General features: G+C 34.6%; 3 protein-coding genes across 3 annotated transcripts in view; 1 reads left to right on the plus strand and 2 right to left on the minus strand.

Moving 5' to 3' along the window:
• Nucleotides 1–22,563, plus strand: part of LOC139973677 (uncharacterized) — a 489,233-nt gene that overhangs the window by 256,686 nt on the left and 209,984 nt on the right. The window lies entirely within an intron of this gene.
• LOC139973686 (fibrinogen C domain-containing protein 1-A-like) overlaps nucleotides 1–22,563 on the minus strand; it is a 175,435-nt gene that overhangs the window by 12,248 nt on the left and 140,624 nt on the right. The window lies entirely within an intron of this gene.
• LOC139973834 (techylectin-5A-like) lies at nucleotides 13,083–18,271 on the minus strand. The gene is made up of 5 exons (XM_071980709.1): nucleotides 18,154–18,271; nucleotides 17,089–17,300; nucleotides 15,546–15,854; nucleotides 15,024–15,285; nucleotides 13,083–13,699 (listed from the first exon to the last, which is right to left on the minus strand). The coding sequence occupies exons 1-5, from the start codon at nucleotides 18,269–18,271 to the stop codon at nucleotides 13,350–13,352; spliced, it is 1,251 nt and encodes a 416-aa protein (XP_071836810.1). The 3' UTR covers nucleotides 13,083–13,349.

Genomic DNA, 22,563 nt, shown 5'->3' on the forward strand with positions numbered 1-22,563 from the left:
ATAAGAAGTCAGGTCATTAAGTATGAAAGACGACATGCATGAGAATATCTTCGCGTTGGTTTTACATTTTATTACTCTATTTAAATTGAGACTATTAAACGTAACAAGAACGTTTACATGATCGCCACGACTTTAAGGAACACCTTGTGTAGAAATCAAAGTAAACTACGGTATTTGTAATTAGAGAATTAACAGATAACTTAAAGGATCATGAATATCTGTCTTTCTCGTAGTAGTTTATTTTCAAGTTATACGTTAACACCTAATACACTATTTCGCACAGTTGTAGTTAGCATATGCATTACATATTTAGTTCTTTACACGGTGAACTAGCCTTAAATATTCTAATATGTGACAGAAAACATCACTTTGGATTGTCATTAGAATGTTTGTGAACTGCATTGTGTCAAAAGGATTTTTTCAATAAAAATGAAATGTAATTTATCTTTTGGTGAGAATTTTCTCACTCAAATTATGTTGTATTACTTGTTCTCTGCTTTGTTTTACTGTTATAGATTATGTCTTAGAATAGAGAAAAAAGACAAACATAACACAGCAAAGCTATAAATTGCAAAGTATAATGATTTAAAAGACAATCAACTAGAATGAGAATCAATCATGTTATAGAAGATTTCTTTGCACCTGCATTGCGTTATTCCGCTTGTTATATCGGCCTTTATTATTTTTTTTTGTATGATTGGGTGAAATTTTAGATTTGCTTGTCGCACTTTGTCCAGAATACAGCCTAAATTTAAAGCAATAATGTAACAAAACTGATTAAATGAAAAAAATATACAACTCCTCCGTGCAATTGTCTTTATATGATAAGGCATTTATTCAGCTTTTTTCTTGTCTTATTTTTTGTCTGGATTGACTACACAAAGACTAACGAAACATCTAACTACGATTTTATTTTGAGTATGATTTTATAACGTCTATTCCATTGGAAAGAGACTTTCAATCGTTTTAATCTTCTAATTTATTCAAATTACAGATCGTCTAATAACAGTATCAATTTTAAACAATGTTCTTAAAATAATATCAGTTGTAATTATTATCACTAAATCGTTAACGTCGTTGCACATTTTATTATAATAGCGCGACACGTTAATTAGGAATACACAGTTAATCAAGTCGCACACATTCGACATATAATGCGATACTTTATAGGTGTTTCATTTTAACTCACAAGAATCAAAACTAAAGTAAAAACAGCTTAATGTTCATAAAAGTACGTTAAACGAAAAGGTATGTTACTTTTTCTTAAATTAATTTATTGAATGCCATATGAGCATATTTGGGGATGTGCACATTTTCTGTCACTGTTTTAGTCACCTAACGATGTATAAAAATATCTCAATTAAGTTTCCCATTCAGAATCAAAATCTTATTTTTTCCTTGTAATTTCCATCTTATCTTGGCATTGTAATACGACATTAAAGTCTGAGTCGCTATCAAGGAGTTACCTTTGGTCAAGTTATATTACTTTTCGACATAACCATTGAGAAAATCACTGTCACTTTTAAAAGGCTTGTGACTGAGTTTTTTCTTTACAAACTTTATCATTTCAAATAAAATAAATGACCATGTGTTACATTTTGTGTGCTCTAATATCCTTCATATTTAAAATAACGGTATATTGGGATTACATTTCCTGGGAATATCTAACAATATAGCCCAACTGAAGGAAATGAGAGAAAATTGGAAGCTAGACACCCAAATCGCCTGAGACATTTTCATGATCGCGTATCATACCATCAGAACGTACTTTCTGAAAATTAGATTTGTCATTTATTTCTGGCTTTGTGGAAGTCTTTTATCTTTGCTATTTCGTTCGGAAATAAATCTATGTAGACTAAGTTTTCTATTTTAAGCAGTAATTTTAGTTTCAATAAATAAGTTTTAAAATAGATTGTCGTGTACAACAGTTGGATTCATATTTATTCAACTTTTTTTCCTTGAATATGTACATGTACAATAATAGTGATCATAATAATATATTTTCAAAATACATTTCAGAGGACCTTTATTATTGTTGCAGACTGTTTTTCAAATTTTGGCACACATATAATGATATCTATTAAAGAGATCTCTATGAGCATGTGAAGGTTTTAAACAATTAGGTGTTATTTAGAAATATAAGCCTGAAACTTTCGCGTTTGCATGATAGTTTACAACAATGTAATTAAACGCAAAACTGAGAATTTCTTCAAATTTGATTAAACCTGAACCACACTTTCAAGTTAAAGATATCTAATTTACAGGATGTATCTTATCGTTATGGTTTTGTTCACTGTAGTTACTCAACTGTTGACTATTTGAAATAGAAGTCTTGTTTTAGATTAGTTAACGCATATGTTGCTTTAATGTATTCGTAAGGATAACATGAACAAAGACCAGCAACAAAGTGTCTGTTCGGAAATCATATCAAAATAAGCTGAAAAAGGAAGTTGCCTTCATGCAGATGAAAATCAAGTTATACGTATGTACTTTATATCGAATTATAACATAAAAGTAAGGCATTATAACAACAGGAAAAAAATGGAAAAAATTTAACCATACAAAGCGTACCGAATATCGCTCTGTATCAAGAGGGAATCTCATAATTGGATTTTTTACAAGAAGAAAATGTTAACTCATGTATCTAAAAGAAAAAAAAAGTATATTTTAGTTTTTAATTATCGCTGAAATAAATGAATTATTTTATTTAGCTATCGTACTTGTAGCCAAAATTATGAATCATAAATTTATGAGAATTTATAGAATGATCTACATGTGAATTTAAGCTCACTAATTCATCATATGAACTGAGTGTTGTAACGTGTTGGTAGGTATCTGTGAAAGTTAGGGTTGGCTATTGGGGGAAACCTTGTGAACTTACGTGCTGTGAAGGATATGTGGAGAGCGATATACTCATAAGTTTGAAAAGAGATAAATTTTTCCTGACCATATCACGAAACTTGATTGACTTTTAAAAATTGGTGTGTAACGAAAACACGTTGAGATGTATGCATGAGCTTTTTTTTAAAGTATTTTACATTTGAGAAAATTTTAGAGAATTATGTTTTTAAGCATAGAAGAACCGATTAAAGTTTTTATTCCAATATATGTGGTTAAATTAAAGACGTTTTGTTATTTTTTGAAACACTGCTGCCCTTTCGCGAAGTTAAAAATTCAAATTTTTAAAGTTTTTTTTTAAAGTTCTTAAAAATAAATATTTTAAATTGAAGGCCTTCTGACTGAAATTTATCAGGATTTTTTGTCGATATTTTTCTATTTCTTCGAAGACGCTAACACTTCACTTTGTCACATAATTTAATATTTACAGAGTCAGCTCAAAAACACATTGGTGTAACTTATGTTATTTTTGAAACAGAAGATATTCAATGGAGTAAAATAAAATATATTAAATAATAGAAAGACTTACCATTTCTGTTCCAAACGAGTTCCAAATCGTCAAAACAGTCAAACAAACTATGAAACACTTCTCCATGATTTCGAGTTTGTATAAATGACACGCGAAAATATATTTGATGAAGTGCAAGATGGCAAATGACACAGGGTATCTATTCAGGGGTGTCCAACACCCTGTTGAATGACCGTAGTAGTATGGATGTCCATTAATGCCATCATTTTATTTGAAATATGATTTGATGAACAGCTTATACAAATGTACTGCACATCTAAAGTATTATTGGCTTGTGTGTAAAGACATGCGCAATCCAACTTAATATTTTGTAAAGCTATTTTTATCTTGAAATTTCAGTCAATAGTGCAGTAAGCTTCAGTTGCATAATGTTGAATTGTCCTTGTTCCGATAAATACAGCATACCACCTACTGTATACTAATGGACTATCGTGCCTCTAGTTACAATGCCAGCAACAGTATTGCAATTCAAAACATGTAAATGTATTTACTTTTTCAAACGAATATCAATTACGATGATCAATTTTAATCTATAATACATTTAGTGTGGTTCATGTTAAATGTTCTGTAGTTGTGTGCCAAAAGACGTCAATGCTACTAAGCTGATGAAATTAACAGGAATGTTGATTTACTTGTTCTGGTTAAGCTGCTATTATCGATATTTTTAAGAAACATTTATGAGTGATTATTTTAGCTAAGTTGCTTCGCTTTTGGTTGGAAGGCAAAATTAAAGGAGTATCGAAAGGACAGGAATTAAACTACTAATCAGCACTACATAACATGCATGAACTAGTACAATACATCTTATATACCGTGAAATGTACGGTATGATCTATTCTACACTATCAATTTGTATGTATTAATATATAATTAACACAGTTTGGAACATTCGAAGTTTGTCAGTGATATTCTATATGAACAATACTTCCTTGTTTTATGATGCCTACGTCACACCCTGTTTGTGGGATCGAGTATCCTCACAAGTGATTGAATAAACATGTCAGCTGTTTCACTGGGCTTTGACTAATTTGTTTGTTGACTGTCATAATTACATCAATAATGACCGTAAATGATAAGGAAAAATCTTTTTCAATTATATAGGATATTTAATCAAAGGAGCATGTTTTGACCTATGAAAAGGTAGGTTGATATTAGATTTTTGAATAAATATATTATTACCAGCATGCCTATGACTTAGCTGACAGTAGCGTAGCCAGAGGTAGAGGAAAAGCTGTCCCTCCCACACACACAAAACATTGTCAGGGACGAAAACTGGAAAGGCAAAGAAAATTAACCAAATAAAAATAAATAGCTATCATATACAATACTGGATAGGTTACTTTGTGTTACATCACGGCGCTAGGTGCTTCTCAGGAGGTTTCACTCTTTAGCGATATGCCAACTAAGTACAGAAATATCTTTCACTTCGAGTCAGTTATTGACATTTCTAGACAAAGTTCCGTAAGTAGCACGGCACTGGATTGTCGTCTTTAATGAAAGTCACTGAGAGAGGAGATAAATCCGTATACCTACCCTCATGTCCTATTATGTATTTTAAATGCATTATGTATTCAATATATACAAGGCCGTAGACACAGGGACCATGGGAACACAAACCTGACCGAACCCCCCCCCCCCCCCTTAACCCCGAAAGTTTCTAGCAAATGGTTATAACACCCTAACGCAAATGTGTTTAATATATAATGAAAATGATAGCATCATGCTTCTAAACACCCTTACCGAGACACAATGTTCAGAAAGGTGAGGGTACACTTCACCCTTAAGCCCCACCCTCTCTTAAGATCCCTCTCTAAAAGGACGTCCACCTAAAAATTGGATTGAATTTCGTAACAGGGTGTACAGACTGTACATTTTCATGCAATTGCATATCAGAACAGGCGTTAAGTCAACCTTAGTAGTTATCGGTAGTTCACGCACATTCTGTGAACCGTCAGACATAGTACAGTATGAATTAATTGAAACTTGTTTTGCCAATGCCAGTTATTCCAGAAATATTAAATAAACAAAATAAAATTGATACTCTTTTCTACTATAGCGATGCATTCCACGGCAGTACTTAATCTTTTAGCTTACTCTTTTTATTATTTCAGAAAAAAAAAACATTGTTATGTAAACCAGTTGAACTTTTCGGATACGTTGGAGGTAACAAATGAAACTTTTAAAATAAAACGAGCATAATCAGTAGAAATCTGTGGGATAATATAGTTGCAGTTTTAAAATAACTCTTGATACAATACGTCAAACCTTCGAAGTATTCCGCGTACTGCCGGGGTGACTATTGTTGCACGAAAAAAGAACAGGATATCCCATTGACGTTGCGCGAAAGAGAAACTAAATATTGGATGTTGTGCCTGGTTTACTCACTCTTCAATATATGAATTCTCGTATTCCTTGGCTTTGATTGCCATAACAAATTGTGACAAATAAAGATGGAAACACATTTGGCAATTTCTGTGGGTGAAATTGGATCCCGTATTAAATCAATCATTTCATGTGAAAACAAAAACAAACAAAATATTTTATAATCACAGAGTCGACACAAATTGCGCCAGTCTGGTCGTTCTCGAATTGAATCTACATTCCCCTTGAAAAAGGAAGGATTTACGCCCCTGTACTTACATTAGAAACAACCATATCACACGGTGCATATTCGTTTTGCTGGATTAGGAATGGAAGTTGCGCAGAAGAGTTCAGTCAAAAGGTTGGTTTAGAGACTCAAAGATTAGAAGTCTCGTTGTAGGTTATTCAATATGCAAGGTGTCAGTGAACTTTCGGCTAATCAAATGATTTCTTCTCTGGAATTTGTTTGGCCATGATAACAATCTGTTCAGGTGATGCAGAATTTATTCAGCAGGTGGTTCAAGTCCACCAACAGGTAACATTAAGCCACTCACTTTCCAAGAAGGATATCAAACCTTTGAGCACTTAATGTGACTTGATATAGAAAAAAGGCTAATCCTATGATAGAAATTTTGTATGACAATTGGCAAAGCGATCAATGTGTAAATTAGTAAAGGCATCATTATTGACGCACCTTCGTAATTGACGCATATTCAAATTTTGCTAAACGAATCAGCAGGCAACAAAGCAGAGTTACATATTTCATGAGTTTGAATCCACTTAAGGTATATGCTGATCAAATTGTGTTTTTTTTTAAAATCTTTTGACATCCTCTCCCAAGTTTTGCACGTATTTTTGGCATTTAGAAATCTTACTTCCAACAAATAACCAAAATTACCTAAACATGAAACCACTAATCCCAGGAACCTGGTCTGTCTGAGTTGAATGGCTCAATATCGGGGTATAAAATACTTGACACGGCAGACATTTTGTGGTCAAATTCTGCTCACTATACTCTTGAAGGGGCAATGCCAGTACAAAAAGATCTCTTAATGTACAGTTAGCTTGTTACAACAATGTGACAGTTTATGTGTACCATTGGTAAACATTTCATATTTTTTCAACAACACATACATTAACACTTAAACGAGACAGTGCCCCCCCCCCCTTGTAAATAAAGAATAGGAGCTGGTGTTGTTAAAGCTCATTACCAGCTTTGTATGGTTAAAACACAAACAAACCCACTGGTGGGACTATGAGGGTTGGGAGAGGGGCTGATTATGTCTCCTTCCACATTTTCCCAGAACTTGAGCAAATTTTTAAATACACAACTAGAAACCCAAATTTCTAATGAGGGGTGGGGGCACCCCCTTGTTCCCTCTCTCAGGTTTGCCTCAAAACTAGTACTTGGTGTGACCTGTATTTTTCTTAAACTAAGTAATTTTTTGTGTTGTCCTTTTTCTAGGAATACATGTGCTGGCTCCAAAAGAGTCTATCTCTTTTTAGCACTGTGGGTGAAATAGACAGTTTAATAGCTATTTTTGGTTAAGAAGGAATATTCTTGGTGATAGATGTTTAATTTAAAATGTGCCTATGGACACCGAAACCCATTTATATGTTAAGTAATGTGTCTGTTAATTTATTTATTAAGCATTACTTGACAGCTGGTAGGTCACTGGACCCCAGATACCAGGGAGTGAAGGGCATAGGGTTGGAGGGGGAAGTTGAGACAAAGGCTAAATTATGAATATTCAATGAACCAACCTTTGTGTTTGATTGGTTTAAGGTGGTCATGTGTGAGATGCCTTGAACAATTATTATAGAATGTATTCTTATTATTATGGGATGTATTCTTATTATTATTATTATTATGGGATGTATTCTTATTATTATTATGGGATGTATTTTAGGAATTATGGGATGGAATGAATAGGGTATGATGGTAGGGGGCAAAATTAAGAATAGTTACTGAAGCTGAGTTGCTTATAGGTAGATTAGAATAGAGGAAGGATTAAGTTTGAGATGGTTGGGCACGCGATCATAATTATTTTCTAAAACTAACTTCACCAGTATTAGAATAGAGGACTAGTATAAAATTAATTTAAAGTTAAGTGGACACTTGAAGCGTTTTTATAGATGTTTTGTGAATACCTGGAGCTTGTTCTTTAAATGGATATTTTATTTTAGTAAACACCTGGAACTGTTTTACATGGAGATTTTATATTCAATAAAAGTTTATCACCCGAAGTTGTAGCCATGGAGGCAGACCTACATTTCATCCTGTTCTAATATCTGGCAACCATACTATTTGTTGTGCTAATTTTCTGCTGTGATGGAACTATAAATCCTCTTTTTAATTCTACGTCCTTGTTTGGCACCGGAAGCAACGACCCAACCCCATTGATGAACAGCCCCTTCTAGAGACCGAGACGCCCCAAGGGGATATTTTTCCCCGAGTAGCGAGCTACCCAGAGAGCCACCCTACCCCAGAGACGTCCCCAACTAAGGGAACCGCCCTCGAGGTTTCCTAATGAGACAACTTCACTTTCAATTACGTTAGGTCTTCTCGCCCCGCGATTTTGTTTTTATTTCGTTGGGACCGATAAGTATTTTATTTTCCAATAAGTTCAGTGGAGTCGTTGAGCTCCAAAATATGTAAGTATACACCCCCGAATATAATTTTACATTTTACTTGAAGTTTAAGTAACCCCTTTGAATTTAATGCAACGTCCATGTGCATAGTAACATTTCTATTTCAAACCAAGTTGTATCGTCCAGAATAAAGGATACAAAATTATTGATGTGGTTAATGATTGCTACAATAAAAATTACATGGTATATGAAGCTGGTAACAAAAAATTACGATATTAATATAAAACTAATGAAACATCGCGATAACTAATAAGGGCATTATAATTAGTTTGATACTCCGAGCTTAGAGGGTCTATTAACAAATTATGTATGTATAGTTTTAATTAAATGTCACTCAATTTGTCAAAAATCAAGTATTTGGATTGCTTAACAAAATGGGGTTTATTATCATTCTTTCAGAAACTCAGGCGATGTTAAGAATACATTTGGCAAACATTTCTGTTTTAAACCGAGTTTTATCGTCCAGAGTAAAGGATTAATTACAATGACAAAGGCGGTTAATTATTGCTACGGTAAATATTCCATAGTTTATGAAGCTGGTAACAAAGATTTCCATCTTCATGAAAAAAGGTAATCAAATATCACGAAAACTAAAACGGCATTAGGCCTACTTAGAGATTAGACCGGCTATTATGAAGATTAATATACCAAGGTTACAATACTGGTTGTGGGGAGGCTGACAAATATTTGGAAGCTTAGAGCAGATAAAGGCAAAATAATGATTGTTCTTCTTCAATCATGGGTTATGGGATCAAGTGGATTATGTCTTTCTTTTCCGTAATGGATGAATTTAGGCAGAATTTCAACAATAAAACTAGTTTTCAAAACGCTAATAACTCGAAGAAAACATGTTTTGTGTTTTTAATATCATGTAAATAGTACCTTCAGATGACAATCAGAAATTGCTAATGTATTTTAAACATGATGTCATTTGAGGTTAGAAACTTCTTACGTTTAATCTTGCATCTGAGGAATTGAACTAATGTATTAGATAATACAGTCTTGTAATTGTTATTGATGAACTTCGGTAAAATCCTGTTTAAGGTTCTTGATAAAGTCTTAAAATTATAACAAAAAAGCTGGGCTAATAATTTAAATATGCAAGTTACGAACAAGCGATTAAAAATGATAATGTTATGTAACAGTTACAGACCTAAAGTGTTCTAGCGGTGAGGGGATGGTTGGGGGGGGGGGGTGAAAACCATTAATGAAATGATTGAGATTTTTGACATTGACCATCAAATTACATTCGTTACTCATTTTATTTTAATAATGTAATTATCAATAGTGTAGCAATCATTACTCAATGTAATTAGTCAGTCAGATGACGTTATTATGTTATGTTATTATGATAAATGCCCAGTGTCTATAGAACAATCGGATCATTTGCTTAATTGGTTTAAATTGTCTCCAAATATCTCTACAACTGACTATTGACTCAATTTGGAAATCTCTATGGAAAACGTTTATTCATTGAAACCAACGGCAGCAATCAATAATTTTCCTAGATATTTAGATGGTGATATGTGTTACTTCTTCAATGTTTGCTTATAGCTTAGGTGTATGGTTACAGTTACAACGATCGGCAATAACAAGTCCGCCATCAACAGATACATAAACAACAAGTCGGTACTTTTAAGAAAAGTCCAGCTCAACCCAAGTCCCCTTACATCGAGACTACAACAGTGTGTGGTTTTGGTTAAACTCCACAATAGAACACAACGCCGAAGATTAAGAAATAGGTCATGTTGCCATATAGTTGGAAAGAGAGGGCGTAATCACAATATCTGTATAACCACTAAGAAGAGACCATTAAAGATTACTAAAGCGAGGAAGAGATGTACAATCGAATACATGCATGTCCGTGTAAGCTAAATCTCTGGGTGTCATTTATTTCGATTGTGCTAAAGCATTGCGAAATAAACAGGCAGGAATATATATATATATATATATATATATATATATATATATATATATATATATATATATATATATATAAATATATAAAGTCACTAATATATAATTATAGTTGTGCAGCGGAATACTATATGAACAATACTTCCTTATTTATTGTACTACGGCACATCCTGTTTGGGGAATGGAGTATTCCCACATCTGAGTGTATAACAATGTCAGCTGTTTCATTGGACGAGGAATATGTATGAACTATAATATTAACATCCATACTGTTTATCTTATATACGTGATATTCAAACTTACGACCTGTATTGACAAATTAAAAGGTACATCGTATCATATTTTGCTTTGGCCTAAACCTCTTTTATATTGAACGGCTTAGCTAAAGACGGTTCAAGCGCTTCATGTTACCCTTGCCCGCAGTTCTCAGGTGGTAGTGAGGGTTGGTTCCTAACAGTTTTAGCTAACGGATAACAAATGCCAGTCATATTTTTGCATGAAAAATTAAATGAGTGTTAGCATGCCTACAATAAGTTGCTGACAGTGTCGTAGTCAGAGTTAGAGGGAAAGTGCCGTCCCCCCCCCCCCCACTCCTTTGTCACTGTATTTTCGGGGACGAAACTGGGATGGCATAGAAAATTGGCAAAATAATAAACAGCTATGATGTATGATGTTGGGATATGCTACTTGATTTAACAGCACGGTGTGATCTGCTTCTCAGAAGGTATTCCTCTTTAGCTATAGTTCTCCTTGGCATAGAAATATATGTAATTCAACAAGTTAACTTGAGTAAGTACTTAATACTTCTAGTCAAAGTTGCGTGAGTCGTACGGCACTGGAATTTCGTCTTTAATAAAAGATCACTGAGAAAGGAGATAATTTTGAATACCTACTCACGAGTATTACTATGAATTTGTAAATGTGTGATATCGTTAATATATACAAGTACCTGCCCTGTCCCCAAAGTTTCTTGCAATAGTTAGCATTTTATAAAGAACCTTAATGTAGTCCTAATAATGTTAATGATACTATTATTTTGCTTCTACGATCTCTTATCGACAGAACACTTCTCAAAGGCGAGTGACACTACTCCCCGTAGGCCCACCCATTAAGCCCCTCCTTGTACGGACGTCAGAACAATTTTGTGTCCCCTAAATTTGAATTGTCTTTCGTAGTAGAGGGGACAGGCTGTATTTGTTATGCAAAGTCATATCGATACAAGCGTCAATTCAACATCCATCGTAGTTATGCAATTCACGCACGTTCCGTAATCCGGTCTGAAAATGTAAAATGTTATTTTTTTCGAAATTTTCTTTGTCGATGCCTCTCATGCACAAAAAATAAATAAAATAACAAATTTAAATGATACTCTTTTCACCTATAAAGGTGTAATCCATAGCCGTGTTATCTAGATCGTCTAGCCTACCTTTGTACATTTATAGACAAATTACGTAAACCAATTTAACTTTTGGGATACCATGGTAATAAGAAGCGGAATGCTTGATAATGTCGAATTTTTGTCATATAAATGTCATACTTTCATGTGTAGCACACCCAGTGGAAATGCTGAAATCAAACAAATGAATGAAGCGAATTTGTTAGTATTCATCGTTATTTCTGGGGTGACTATAGTTGGAAAAAAATAAAACAGGATATCCCATGTGAGCGGCCTTTTCAGGAGCGGAACAGAAACTATAACAGTGCTGTTTGGCTGTTTGATGTACACTATTTTCTGAAATATGAATTCTTCTAGACCTAACCTTTGAATACTGTATCAGATTTTGACACGTTATTAAAATTACAATAATTTTTTGGTTAGTGTAACAGACCTGTCAGAAGTAAAGAAGAAATGCGAGATTTGATAAGATCATTGTCTATTTTACAAATTTAACAAAGGTTGTTATTTAAAATTAAAAGTTTCTAGTTATTTTTTTTTTATTACGTCAATATTTAACTATTTATATAAAGTTTTGGCTAAAATAGAGGGCAGCAGAGCTGACGAAGGAAGCAGAAAAGGAAGCAGGGAAAGCTCAAGAGGATTTAAAACAGTTTTTTCTTACCTCATAATGAAAAGTTATCTCATATTTGGAATATGGTTGCAGAATGTTACAATAAATATCTTGTTATCACTCTATGGGCATTTACTTCACACGGTTACAAACAGAAAAAAGGTCATAACGTTCGTTACAGAATAAATGTTAGGGTTAAACAACGTTTTTCCACATGTTTTTTTATTAATTGATTGGATTGACGTGACTGTATTGTGCAGTCCACACGTTGCATTGGTTAAGTATTTCAAGCATTGTAGCAGATTATTTGTGGTTTCTTAATTCGGTTTCTTTCCACTGTTTGATAAAGGTACTCGATGACGTACGGTAATAGGATTTTATAATTGGCCGGTATTAGATGACTTATTTAGGGATGTTGTAATATATATATCTTAATATAAATGATACCATATGTTTTGTGAGTAGTTCGACGGCAACCCTGATAATGAATTCATATAAATATATAAGTATATGAAATGTGTCTGTGTGTGTCCAAGAAACCAAGAATTGTTAAGTTTCCACTTTCATGCAGTTGTTCATTTCCAACCAATTAATAATACTTGCTTGGAGGGAGGGGTTGGTAGCGGGAGGATTGACTACGAAGGAGGCAACACATTAAGGAAAAACAGACAAGTTTAATGTAATGTTTTAGTTTTATTTTTTGATGAGACTCATGCAATATTCAATTGTCAAATTATCAAACAACAGTAAGCTGGTTAATATTTATAATTTAACATCGATTTCAATTAATATCTTCTCATTCCCTTAGAAAATTTATAATTTGTCGAATCGTCCCGTTTGTAAATTTTGTTGCATTATAATTCTTCTTTCTTGTCTATGCCACGTCCAGCTGTCCGATGCTCGAAGATCTGTATGAATATTTTCTTACCTTTCTCAGTAAAAACTGCTCTTTTGGGCAATTTGTTATTTATTATGTGTTTTGTCTACACCGGTCGTATTTTCATATCTGTGTATTGCAGGCTACATCCGTAACCGTTCAAACTATAACTATACCAGAACATGGGCGTTCCTCGAGTAGAGCCGTCGTAGTCTCCGTTGAGGTGAGAATAAGCGCAATATGCGCAGTTCTCGCTGCCATCGGGAAAGCTATAGCAATAGGGACAGAGAGACCGACAATAAGAAGCAGAAATATAGTATCGTCTACAGTCAAAACGATCGTAGAACCACCAGGCTCCTCCGTGTCTTTCAGCACAGTCGTAGCGGCTCCATCCATCGTTGTCCCGGTCTTTTGTACTGAATTGTTTGTTGTTGCTATCAGATAAGCTATCATATCCTGCAACAAACGAGAAAGAGTAAATAAACCGTTTGAACTACAGTGCCACAGCAGGAGTCATATACAGATGGGGAAGCTACTTTTACCAAATACTAGGGTTACTAGAGTCGCTAAAATCGCTCTTTATTTTATATTTATTTATCGGCATTTATTTACAATACTATTCATTCATTTATATATTTGATTGTTATTTCTAAGTTCACAACTGAGTAGTTTCCTACTCTGTCAAAACTCTAGTTATAAATTTCTTGTGTGCTTGTGTTTTAAATCTTATACTTTGTTGAATAATATTATGTTTAACTTAATTTGCATAACAAAATTTTCATTTCTCCCGCTTATTCAATCCAATTGCATATTTTTGTCTTGAACCACACAGGCTCTATTTGAACCTGGACAATGAGGGTGGGGGAAAGAGGGGTATGATGTTGCTTCATATATCATTAAAGTTAGGAAACAAGGGTATTATTTAATAATATAATATGTTAATATTACGTACAAAGTAATACTTGCATTTTGGTGTAAAAGTCATCTCCTCATAAAACAAAATCAAAGAGACGGTTAATTTTTTTCTGTCAATATTATGGTTGTAATATAATATCTGCCCTGCTCCAAGTTCCCTGTTCTACTGGGCAGGGCAAGAAGGATGTTATTGCCATCGATTTTTTCAATTCTTTACTTTTTACATATATCACTTTGTCCTCTTTGAAGTTTGAAGTGTTGCGAGTTTCGTAGACAACAGCGCGCGGTAAGGCAACAGATATTTACGTTAATTTTCAGAATACTCGTTTAGGTTGGGATGATAGTGATGTTGAGATATAATTTCTATGTGTCAGAAATACATGGACACTGGATGCTATTATCATATCTACTGTCATAGTTTTATAGATTGCGTATGTCGGTCACTCCTATCATGTTATATGTGTTTGTTACGTGAAAACTCGACAAAGAGACCTGTGTTGCCAAGGAACAGCGAATCTTATCGTCTGATTCTTATGTATGTACACATTGTTTACAGTGCTGAAAACACACGTGAGTTCCAGCTGCAGTTCAAACGTTCGAAAGAAAATAGCAATGTTTGGAATTGTAAATTGCTGTGAACATTGAAAAACGTATATCATTTAGCCAGGAATGCGGTAGCTATGAGATCAAGACATTAGTCGTTGTAGAATACACATTAAATACGTAGTATAAGAATTAAGTGCTACAGGGGAGCACGTCACATGATCCTCCATGGTTGGCATGTTGTTTGTCTTGGCGCGTCTCCTAATGACGTTATCGGTCCAGATGTGTATATGAGTCAATAATTAGAACATCAACTACTCACCTGTATTTCCACTGTGTGATCTAACTGATAGTCGATACTTGTCTGCCTCGTTATTAATTCTAAAAGTGGAATAGACCGCGTATTTCGATGATGAGCCGGAGTCCCTTAGATCAATACGAAGCTGGTACGTTTTCTGGTTGGTCATAGAGTGGATATATTTATTACCTAGCCAGTGGTCTTGGTTTTTATTACCGAAACCGTTCTTGTAGTCCGACCAACCACGATTAAAGTCAGTGGAGGCACTCGATCGTCGCTGGAAAACCTATGAAATGGAAACAAAAAAGTAATCCAACTATATCATCTACTAATCCGTAAGAGCATGACATCCAAAGCCATAAAATAGTTTAACAAAGATGGATATTGTGAAAGTGAGATAATTCGCAAGAGTATTCTGTTTCTTGATTTGTGTTGCTGAAATGGTCAAGTTCATTTCAAAGAGATCTGCAGTGCATCAGTTTGAGGATGTAAAGTATAATGTGAGGAAGTTAAGAGTTTATATCCTAAACTGTTTTTGAAACTCACCGTCCATCCTCCTCCGTTACTTTCCATCTCACAGTAAACCTGAATGCCGCTTGGCCAACCATCAGGGTAAATAGTGTAAACACCATCACTGCGTATACCGGAAACATAAAGCTCGTAGCAATCTTTTGCGATCACGCGTATGCACGTCTCTCCGTCCCCTTGGTAGGTTGGATTGCAGTAACATTTACGGACACCGTTCCTCTCAGCACAAGTTGCTTGACTATTACATTGGTAATTCTCAATTACAAGCCGGTTGTTCCTACAAATCGATTTTCGTGTACATCTTGAATTGATGTAAAAGTGGCCCTCCTAATTTAAGACATTCAGCGAAAATAAAAACAACAACTAATAAATAAATTATGAATTTGCGGTTGTCACAGTGAAATGTACAGAATTTCAACGATGGGTGGCAAATGATATATCCCCTCGAATGATCTAGGTATGAGTATGAACCTTTATGAAAGTTTTATGAAGTATTTGAAGTCAACTCCGAAGTAGGAGGCGAAAGGATCCGCCATGAAAAAGTAGCTGCAAATATTGCATTCAAACGGCTTTACGCGACTATACATTAGGCCTACAAATAGGTCTAACCGGAAGACTGTGAAAAAAATATCTATGGAATTTTGTGTCAGGCTTATAAGTGGATGCAATTCGTAGGGAGTGGTCTCGTGATTCCCGACTAAACGTAATACTTCCCTCGACTGACAGTTTTAACTGGACTGAAGACCAAAAAGAAAAATGGGTCAATGGCCCCTCCCCAACGACGATGCGCACGCCACTCGATAATATGTAAATGTAATGTTTTTATCGACAAGTATAAATAATAAAGGTTAATTTCTAATTATTTGGACAATGATTAAGAAAAGAGCATTATAAAATTGCATGAATGAATCGTACTGACCCCTAATACACTTCCTATGTCAGCAACGAAGCAGTTGTGGGTGCACGTCTCTCCGTCCCCTTGGTAGTTTGGATTGCAGTAACATTTACGGACACCGTTCCTCTCAGCACAGGTTGCGTGATCACTACACTGGTAACTCGCTTGTATAATCTGGTTGTTTCGGCAAGTTGATTTTCGTGTACATCTTGAATTGACGTAAAAATCGCCTTCCTAATTCCACGAAAAAAAAAAGTAAATTAATTATGAATTTGCGGTTGTCACAGTGAAATGTACAGGATTTCAACGGTGGGTGGCCATTGCAAACTTCCCTGAATGATCTAGATAAGGGTATGAATTTTTATGAAATGTGGTCTTTGATGCCAACTCCGATGTAGGAGTCCGCGAGGTTCGCCATGAAAAGGTAGCCGTCAAATGTTGCATTAAAACGGCCTATGCGACTATACATTAGGCCTACAATTGGTTATCGCCGCAAAACTATCGTTAGGAGTATCCAAGCATTTTTGTGTGTCAGGTTTATAAATGAGCGACATCTGAAGGAGTAGTCTTGTGCTTCCTGACTAAATGTAAGTAAAACATTTACTTCTTATTATATGGAAAAAGTCATTACGAGAGAAGCACTTAAAATGAAAGAACCGAACTGACCATTAATACACCTCCTTTGTCAGCAACGAAGCAGTTGCATTGGTTGAGGGGGATGCATTGTTCTTGCTGTCTCATATAATCACCGACACAAACACATTGCTCTGATTTTGTGCGAGAGGTAGCGGAGATGCAAGTATCAGGGTCGACACAAGTCCTCTCGCAGGTCTCATTGCTAAATATCTCATTAGCTGGACACCATTCAGGGATTGTTTCTAGAGAACAGAAAATTAAAAAAAATAAAGTAATAATAACCTGATACAGTCACGGCAAATATGACATGTGGCATAGCATAGTTTGTCGTCATTACTTAAATACGTGGTTGTCAGAAGGCTAAAGTAAAGGAACATACACTCAGAAGCTGCTCGAATAAATGTAGAACATTTTAAATAGGTAGTGGCCGTTCCTTAGTCACATTAATTTTACTATTTATTCTGATAACGAGATAAAACACCATCATTTGTTGTGCAATTAGTCTGAAACCAGGTAGTCATGGCTTGTTTCTGTTTCAGAGTTCTCTCGGTGTAAGTATACTGCTTTCTGACAACAATTTTAATTAATAACAACATCAAATTTCTTTTCATTGGTTGTTCTATTTAAACTGGGAGACGAACCTGGTTTAATTGTAAACGTTCTGTTGTACTAACGTTAGGAATGGTTCCGTGTTCAGAGCCATGGTCGGTGTTGAGTACGAATCACTCTTGTAGTGAGTGCGTAATCACACTTTGGCTAATGGAGGCATTTTGGAATTCTAGTATGGATACTAATGCCAGATTAAGTGTTTGAACTCGCACTAGAAGCTTGTACTTGCACTCATATCATAACATATTTTAATTGCTACGATATGTATTGTAGTGCCGTTGTACTGTATACTATAAGTTTACTCGTACTATATATATTGTAGCAGTTTCTTCAAAACATATTTGACATGCCAAATTTACTTCCAAAAGATCCCTTCGTTTTCAGAATAAACCTTTCATTTTCTGCACGTTTACGTTTGACATTTAATAAATGATCATGATTTTTTTTGGCTTTATATTAATAATAATGTAACTTGAAGACACTTACCATCTGATATTTCGAATGTTCCTAAACTAGATATATAATAATCCCCCCATTCATCTGAGATACGAAACTCGTCGTATGTTACATAGTAAGTTTCTTCAACAACGTTCTCAAAGTCCATTCGCAGTTGGTATTGCCTTTGATTTGTTAAGACGGCAATTTTCTCATTTCCGATCCAAAACTCACTCCCTAGAAAGCCAAAGCCATTTCTGAAGTCTTTCCAATTTCTACTAAAATTTACAGAATCCGATCTTCGTCGCTGTAATACCTTCAAAGAATATCAAAGAAGATAAACGTTAACTAGGAAGTGATTGAATAAACATTATTCGTTTCCTACTGCAAAGCGATTTGCGGCTAACAATTATTACACAGAAATAAGAACTTATATTTCTAACTTCAGTTTGTAGTGTGGGCTAGATGTTTACAGTTTCCTTGGAAGAAGAACTACACTGTACCTAAGTACAATTTGGTACTTAAATTCCACAATATAAAAATAATTGATTCAAACTTTCGTTTCGATAAAAATATCAAGATTCTATTTGAAATAACGACTTTGTATTACATCGTTATACATTGCTGTAATCAAGATTGAAGTAAATTTATACAAAGCTATTTAAAGTTGTAAAAGAGAAATCGAGTAATCAGCCCTACCGTCCATCCACCAGTATCAAGATCATTATTACAGTAAGCCTCAAACGGTTCGGGATAGCCATCTGGTTTAATAAGGTACACCCCAGATGTATTTTGGGTAGAGGAACATGCATTCGATACTTCTTTGCAATCTCTCGGATACGCAGGTTGTTGAAAAACAAAGTATGAAGAACCTGAATGGAAAGTAAAACAAAGTTAACATTTTATTGCGACTAGAAAATCATTTCAGCTAACGAAAATACCGCCAAAGATGCTTTATCTCAATTGCCTCTCTTCACGGAGGGGTTAAATGAGTACATGTGAGGTAACTTGTCATAAGGCGCAATATATAGCTGCAGCTGTCTAGAGGGATTGTCTCTGGGACAGGTTATTATTGAACAGGGGTAATATAACGTCTGTACAGCTCTTTGAAACCTATCGCTGTTTAAAAGCGCTACATGAACCGAATATTATGATTATTTTTACTATAAGACTTTTTAGTTAATTGTAAGAGAACTGGTTTCGTTACTAAGCGAGTTAAGGGAATACATCAGTTTAAATATCAACTATTACTCAACTACCATATAGTCGAATATATCACGACTAAAGTTAAATGAAGTAATCGTTATTGAATTCTCATATGTTACTGTTTTGAAGCATTATATGTGATTAGTTTTCAGCCTGCAATGGAAATTCAAAGACCAAGTAACTTGAATTTCTTTTTAACCAAGCTTCCGTAGTTATCAATCATATCCAAGTGAGATCAAAAGATTCACGAAAACAGGCAAATCCCTTTTGTTTAAAGTACCTGAGAAAATATCGATGTGGCACGTAGGATATAAAAGATCGAAAGTATACTACTCAGAGGAAATCAACCTTGAAATAGATATTCGGAAATAGTAACACGATTAAAAAACAAAACGTCAAGAGCGACCATTAAAAAGCTAACATTTCCAGCCATTCAAGTTGTCCAACTGTGTTAACGTTGATAATACATAAGTGATATAACTTACAGAGTTTTCTTCTTATTATAAGATAAATCATATAATATAAATAATACACCTACCTGAAGATCTTCCCTCGGCACTGACGATTATCTGTGTAATAAAAGACATTTACTGAATACATTACAAGACATACAGAGTATTGCAGTTAAGAATAAACACTATCATATTAAATAAAATGTTAATAAAACCAGTTTGAGGGTAAGAAAGAACTTTTCGCAAACTGTTCCAAAATATGTTAGTTTAAGAGTAAAGTCGATTTAAACTTTGGTAAATTCTCCGTATCACCAATTTTAATGATGTTTTTCTTTGTCTTTATTCCATATCTGATTTACAGGTCAATGATCACTTACAGAGTACAATTTTCTTCCAGGAAACATTAAATTACTGGCATTTTCCGGTTTTACAGCTACTCTGGCACATGATACGTATATTCACGTAAAGAACAAAGGCAATAGCTGGCTGCTTCCTTAAACAGCTGTGTTGCTTAATGCAGACAGATGTTCTTTGTTCAAGTTATATTTTGACATTAGAACATTTCAGACATATGTTGTAACGTATATGTGTTTAACAGTCCTTAATAACACGTAGGGATCATTTACATCGTCCCAGCTATTCTTGATGGACCAAGATAACCGTGTCTTGATACTTACCGTGCACAATGAAACTCTGAGTTTTGGAAGGTGTCATATTACTTATAAGGTAAGTTCATTGCCATAGATTTGTATATCTTACTTACTAAACAATTGTAGCAGCGCTGCAGAAGCTCAGATTAGCTTCTATTTGAAATCATTGTTTGTAGTGTTATGCCGTTTTTCTCCAATATCGGACCTGGCCGATATCCGATATTTCAATCCCAATATCGGTCCCATACCGATACCAATATTTTTAAACAGCCAGAATGAATGTCAGATCGCACTTTAAGTCATACTTCAATACATGAAGTATCAGAATTATAATCGGCTATCGTAAATATTATATTGCACAACTCACAAACAGTAACCACTTGATAACTCACTTGTGCCTATTCTATAGCACTAGCCCTAACCTCTTCATAATTGAATGATCATAGTCCCCAACAAGATGATATGCACAAAACTGTATGCTAGCATTTTGTTCTTGGAAAACACACGTCCATTCCTGTTACTTCTGTTGAAAGATTCGTTACTCTGTTTGACCCACTTCGTTTAAAACTTAAGCTGCAAGTCTTATACAAATTGTCGTCACATAGAGCCACGAATTTCGTAGAAAAAAATGTTAAAAGATGACATCTAGTTATCAATAAACTGAATTCATCTAGAAAAAACATTAGCGTATCCTAGCTAAGAACTTTTACTACTCTTAGTGATTAACAGAACCAAACCCGCACTACTTTTTTTTAAATTTTTAGTAACTATATAAATTATATTCTACCATTTGCCGGCTATACTGACAACTAAGCCTAGCCAAAATTAGCAAGTGTCTCGTCTTTACATTATTCGTTAAGCAACCGAAAACAAATTGTGATACACAAACTTGATTCTCAGAATACAATCTTTTCCACAGTCGCTTATGTTCTCACAAAATGCATCCATGATACTCCTTGCAGCTTTTTAAAAGATACACAATTTTTGGAAGGGTGATTCCGTGTTATAACTTTAATTTTCAGCTGACGACGCAGAAGCACTGTGCAAGTTAGTGTGATGAGCTTCTACTGTAGTTATATACATATAGTCACATAGACTGGTGAAATTTACTTTAAAGCGCTACAAAGACTGCTATGTACGTAACGTTAAGTGGTTTGACTGGTCGGCATTAGATCGGTAAATATTTTTCAGAATTTGCGTCATGCTTGTTTGACCAGCTAGAACAGATTAATAAATCACCGCAATAAACAAGAAGTAGCTTTGTTATGGGGAAAAAAAAACAAGCAAATATTCAATATCGGTTTGCCGTTATTGGCAATGAGGCTAAATTCTACTGATACCAATATGCCGCCGATATCATTAAACGATTATCGGCGCAACACTAGTTTTGATTGGCACTAGATCAGTTTATCCATTTGTTTGTTTGAAAGATATAAGTCATAGGCGGGATAACGATACCAATTCCTTTCGTTCTATCTCCCTTTTTTCTTGCCTTATGCTCCTTCTTATATCAGACCTAGTTCGTTTATAATGTTAGAAAGTTGAATTTCTTCAAAGTGGAAACACTGTCACGAGCTTACTATATGCAATAGATCGTGATAATTATTTCTAGGAATAACATATGCTCCATTGCAAAGACAAAGAACCAACAGCATTGCACTTCGTAGTTTATCTTCATGCAATGATATAACGAAATAGTAAAAAATACATATTCCTCAGATAAACCTGCTAAATATTGTGGATATCACATCTGAACTGTGCTGACCCAAAATTGCTCACAAAAATTGTACACGTACCATAATAGAACGACCTTAAACTTCTTATCGACGAACCACAGAAAAACGAATAAGGCAGAAATCCGAATTGGCTCCAACAATATAGGTTATTCTTATACGTATTACACACACAAACTGTGAAAAGGTCAAATTGGAAATCTGTAGTCCTTTTACAGAGAATAACATCGAACTAGATTGAACTTTATTGAGTCTCCCACCGGTGGAAAATTAAGATGGAAAGTTCAGATGGACAATTAAGATGGAAGACATTTTGCTACTCACATCAAAACGCAAGTTGGTCATGAATACTAAACGATTGGCAAAACAAATAACATGATCATTGCATATGATTGTGGCCCACATTAAATTATAACTTAA

Source organism: Apostichopus japonicus, chromosome 9, assembly GCF_037975245.1.
Source record: "Apostichopus japonicus isolate 1M-3 chromosome 9, ASM3797524v1, whole genome shotgun sequence".
In the NCBI taxonomy this organism is placed as follows: domain Eukaryota; kingdom Metazoa; phylum Echinodermata; class Holothuroidea; order Aspidochirotida; family Stichopodidae; genus Apostichopus; species Apostichopus japonicus.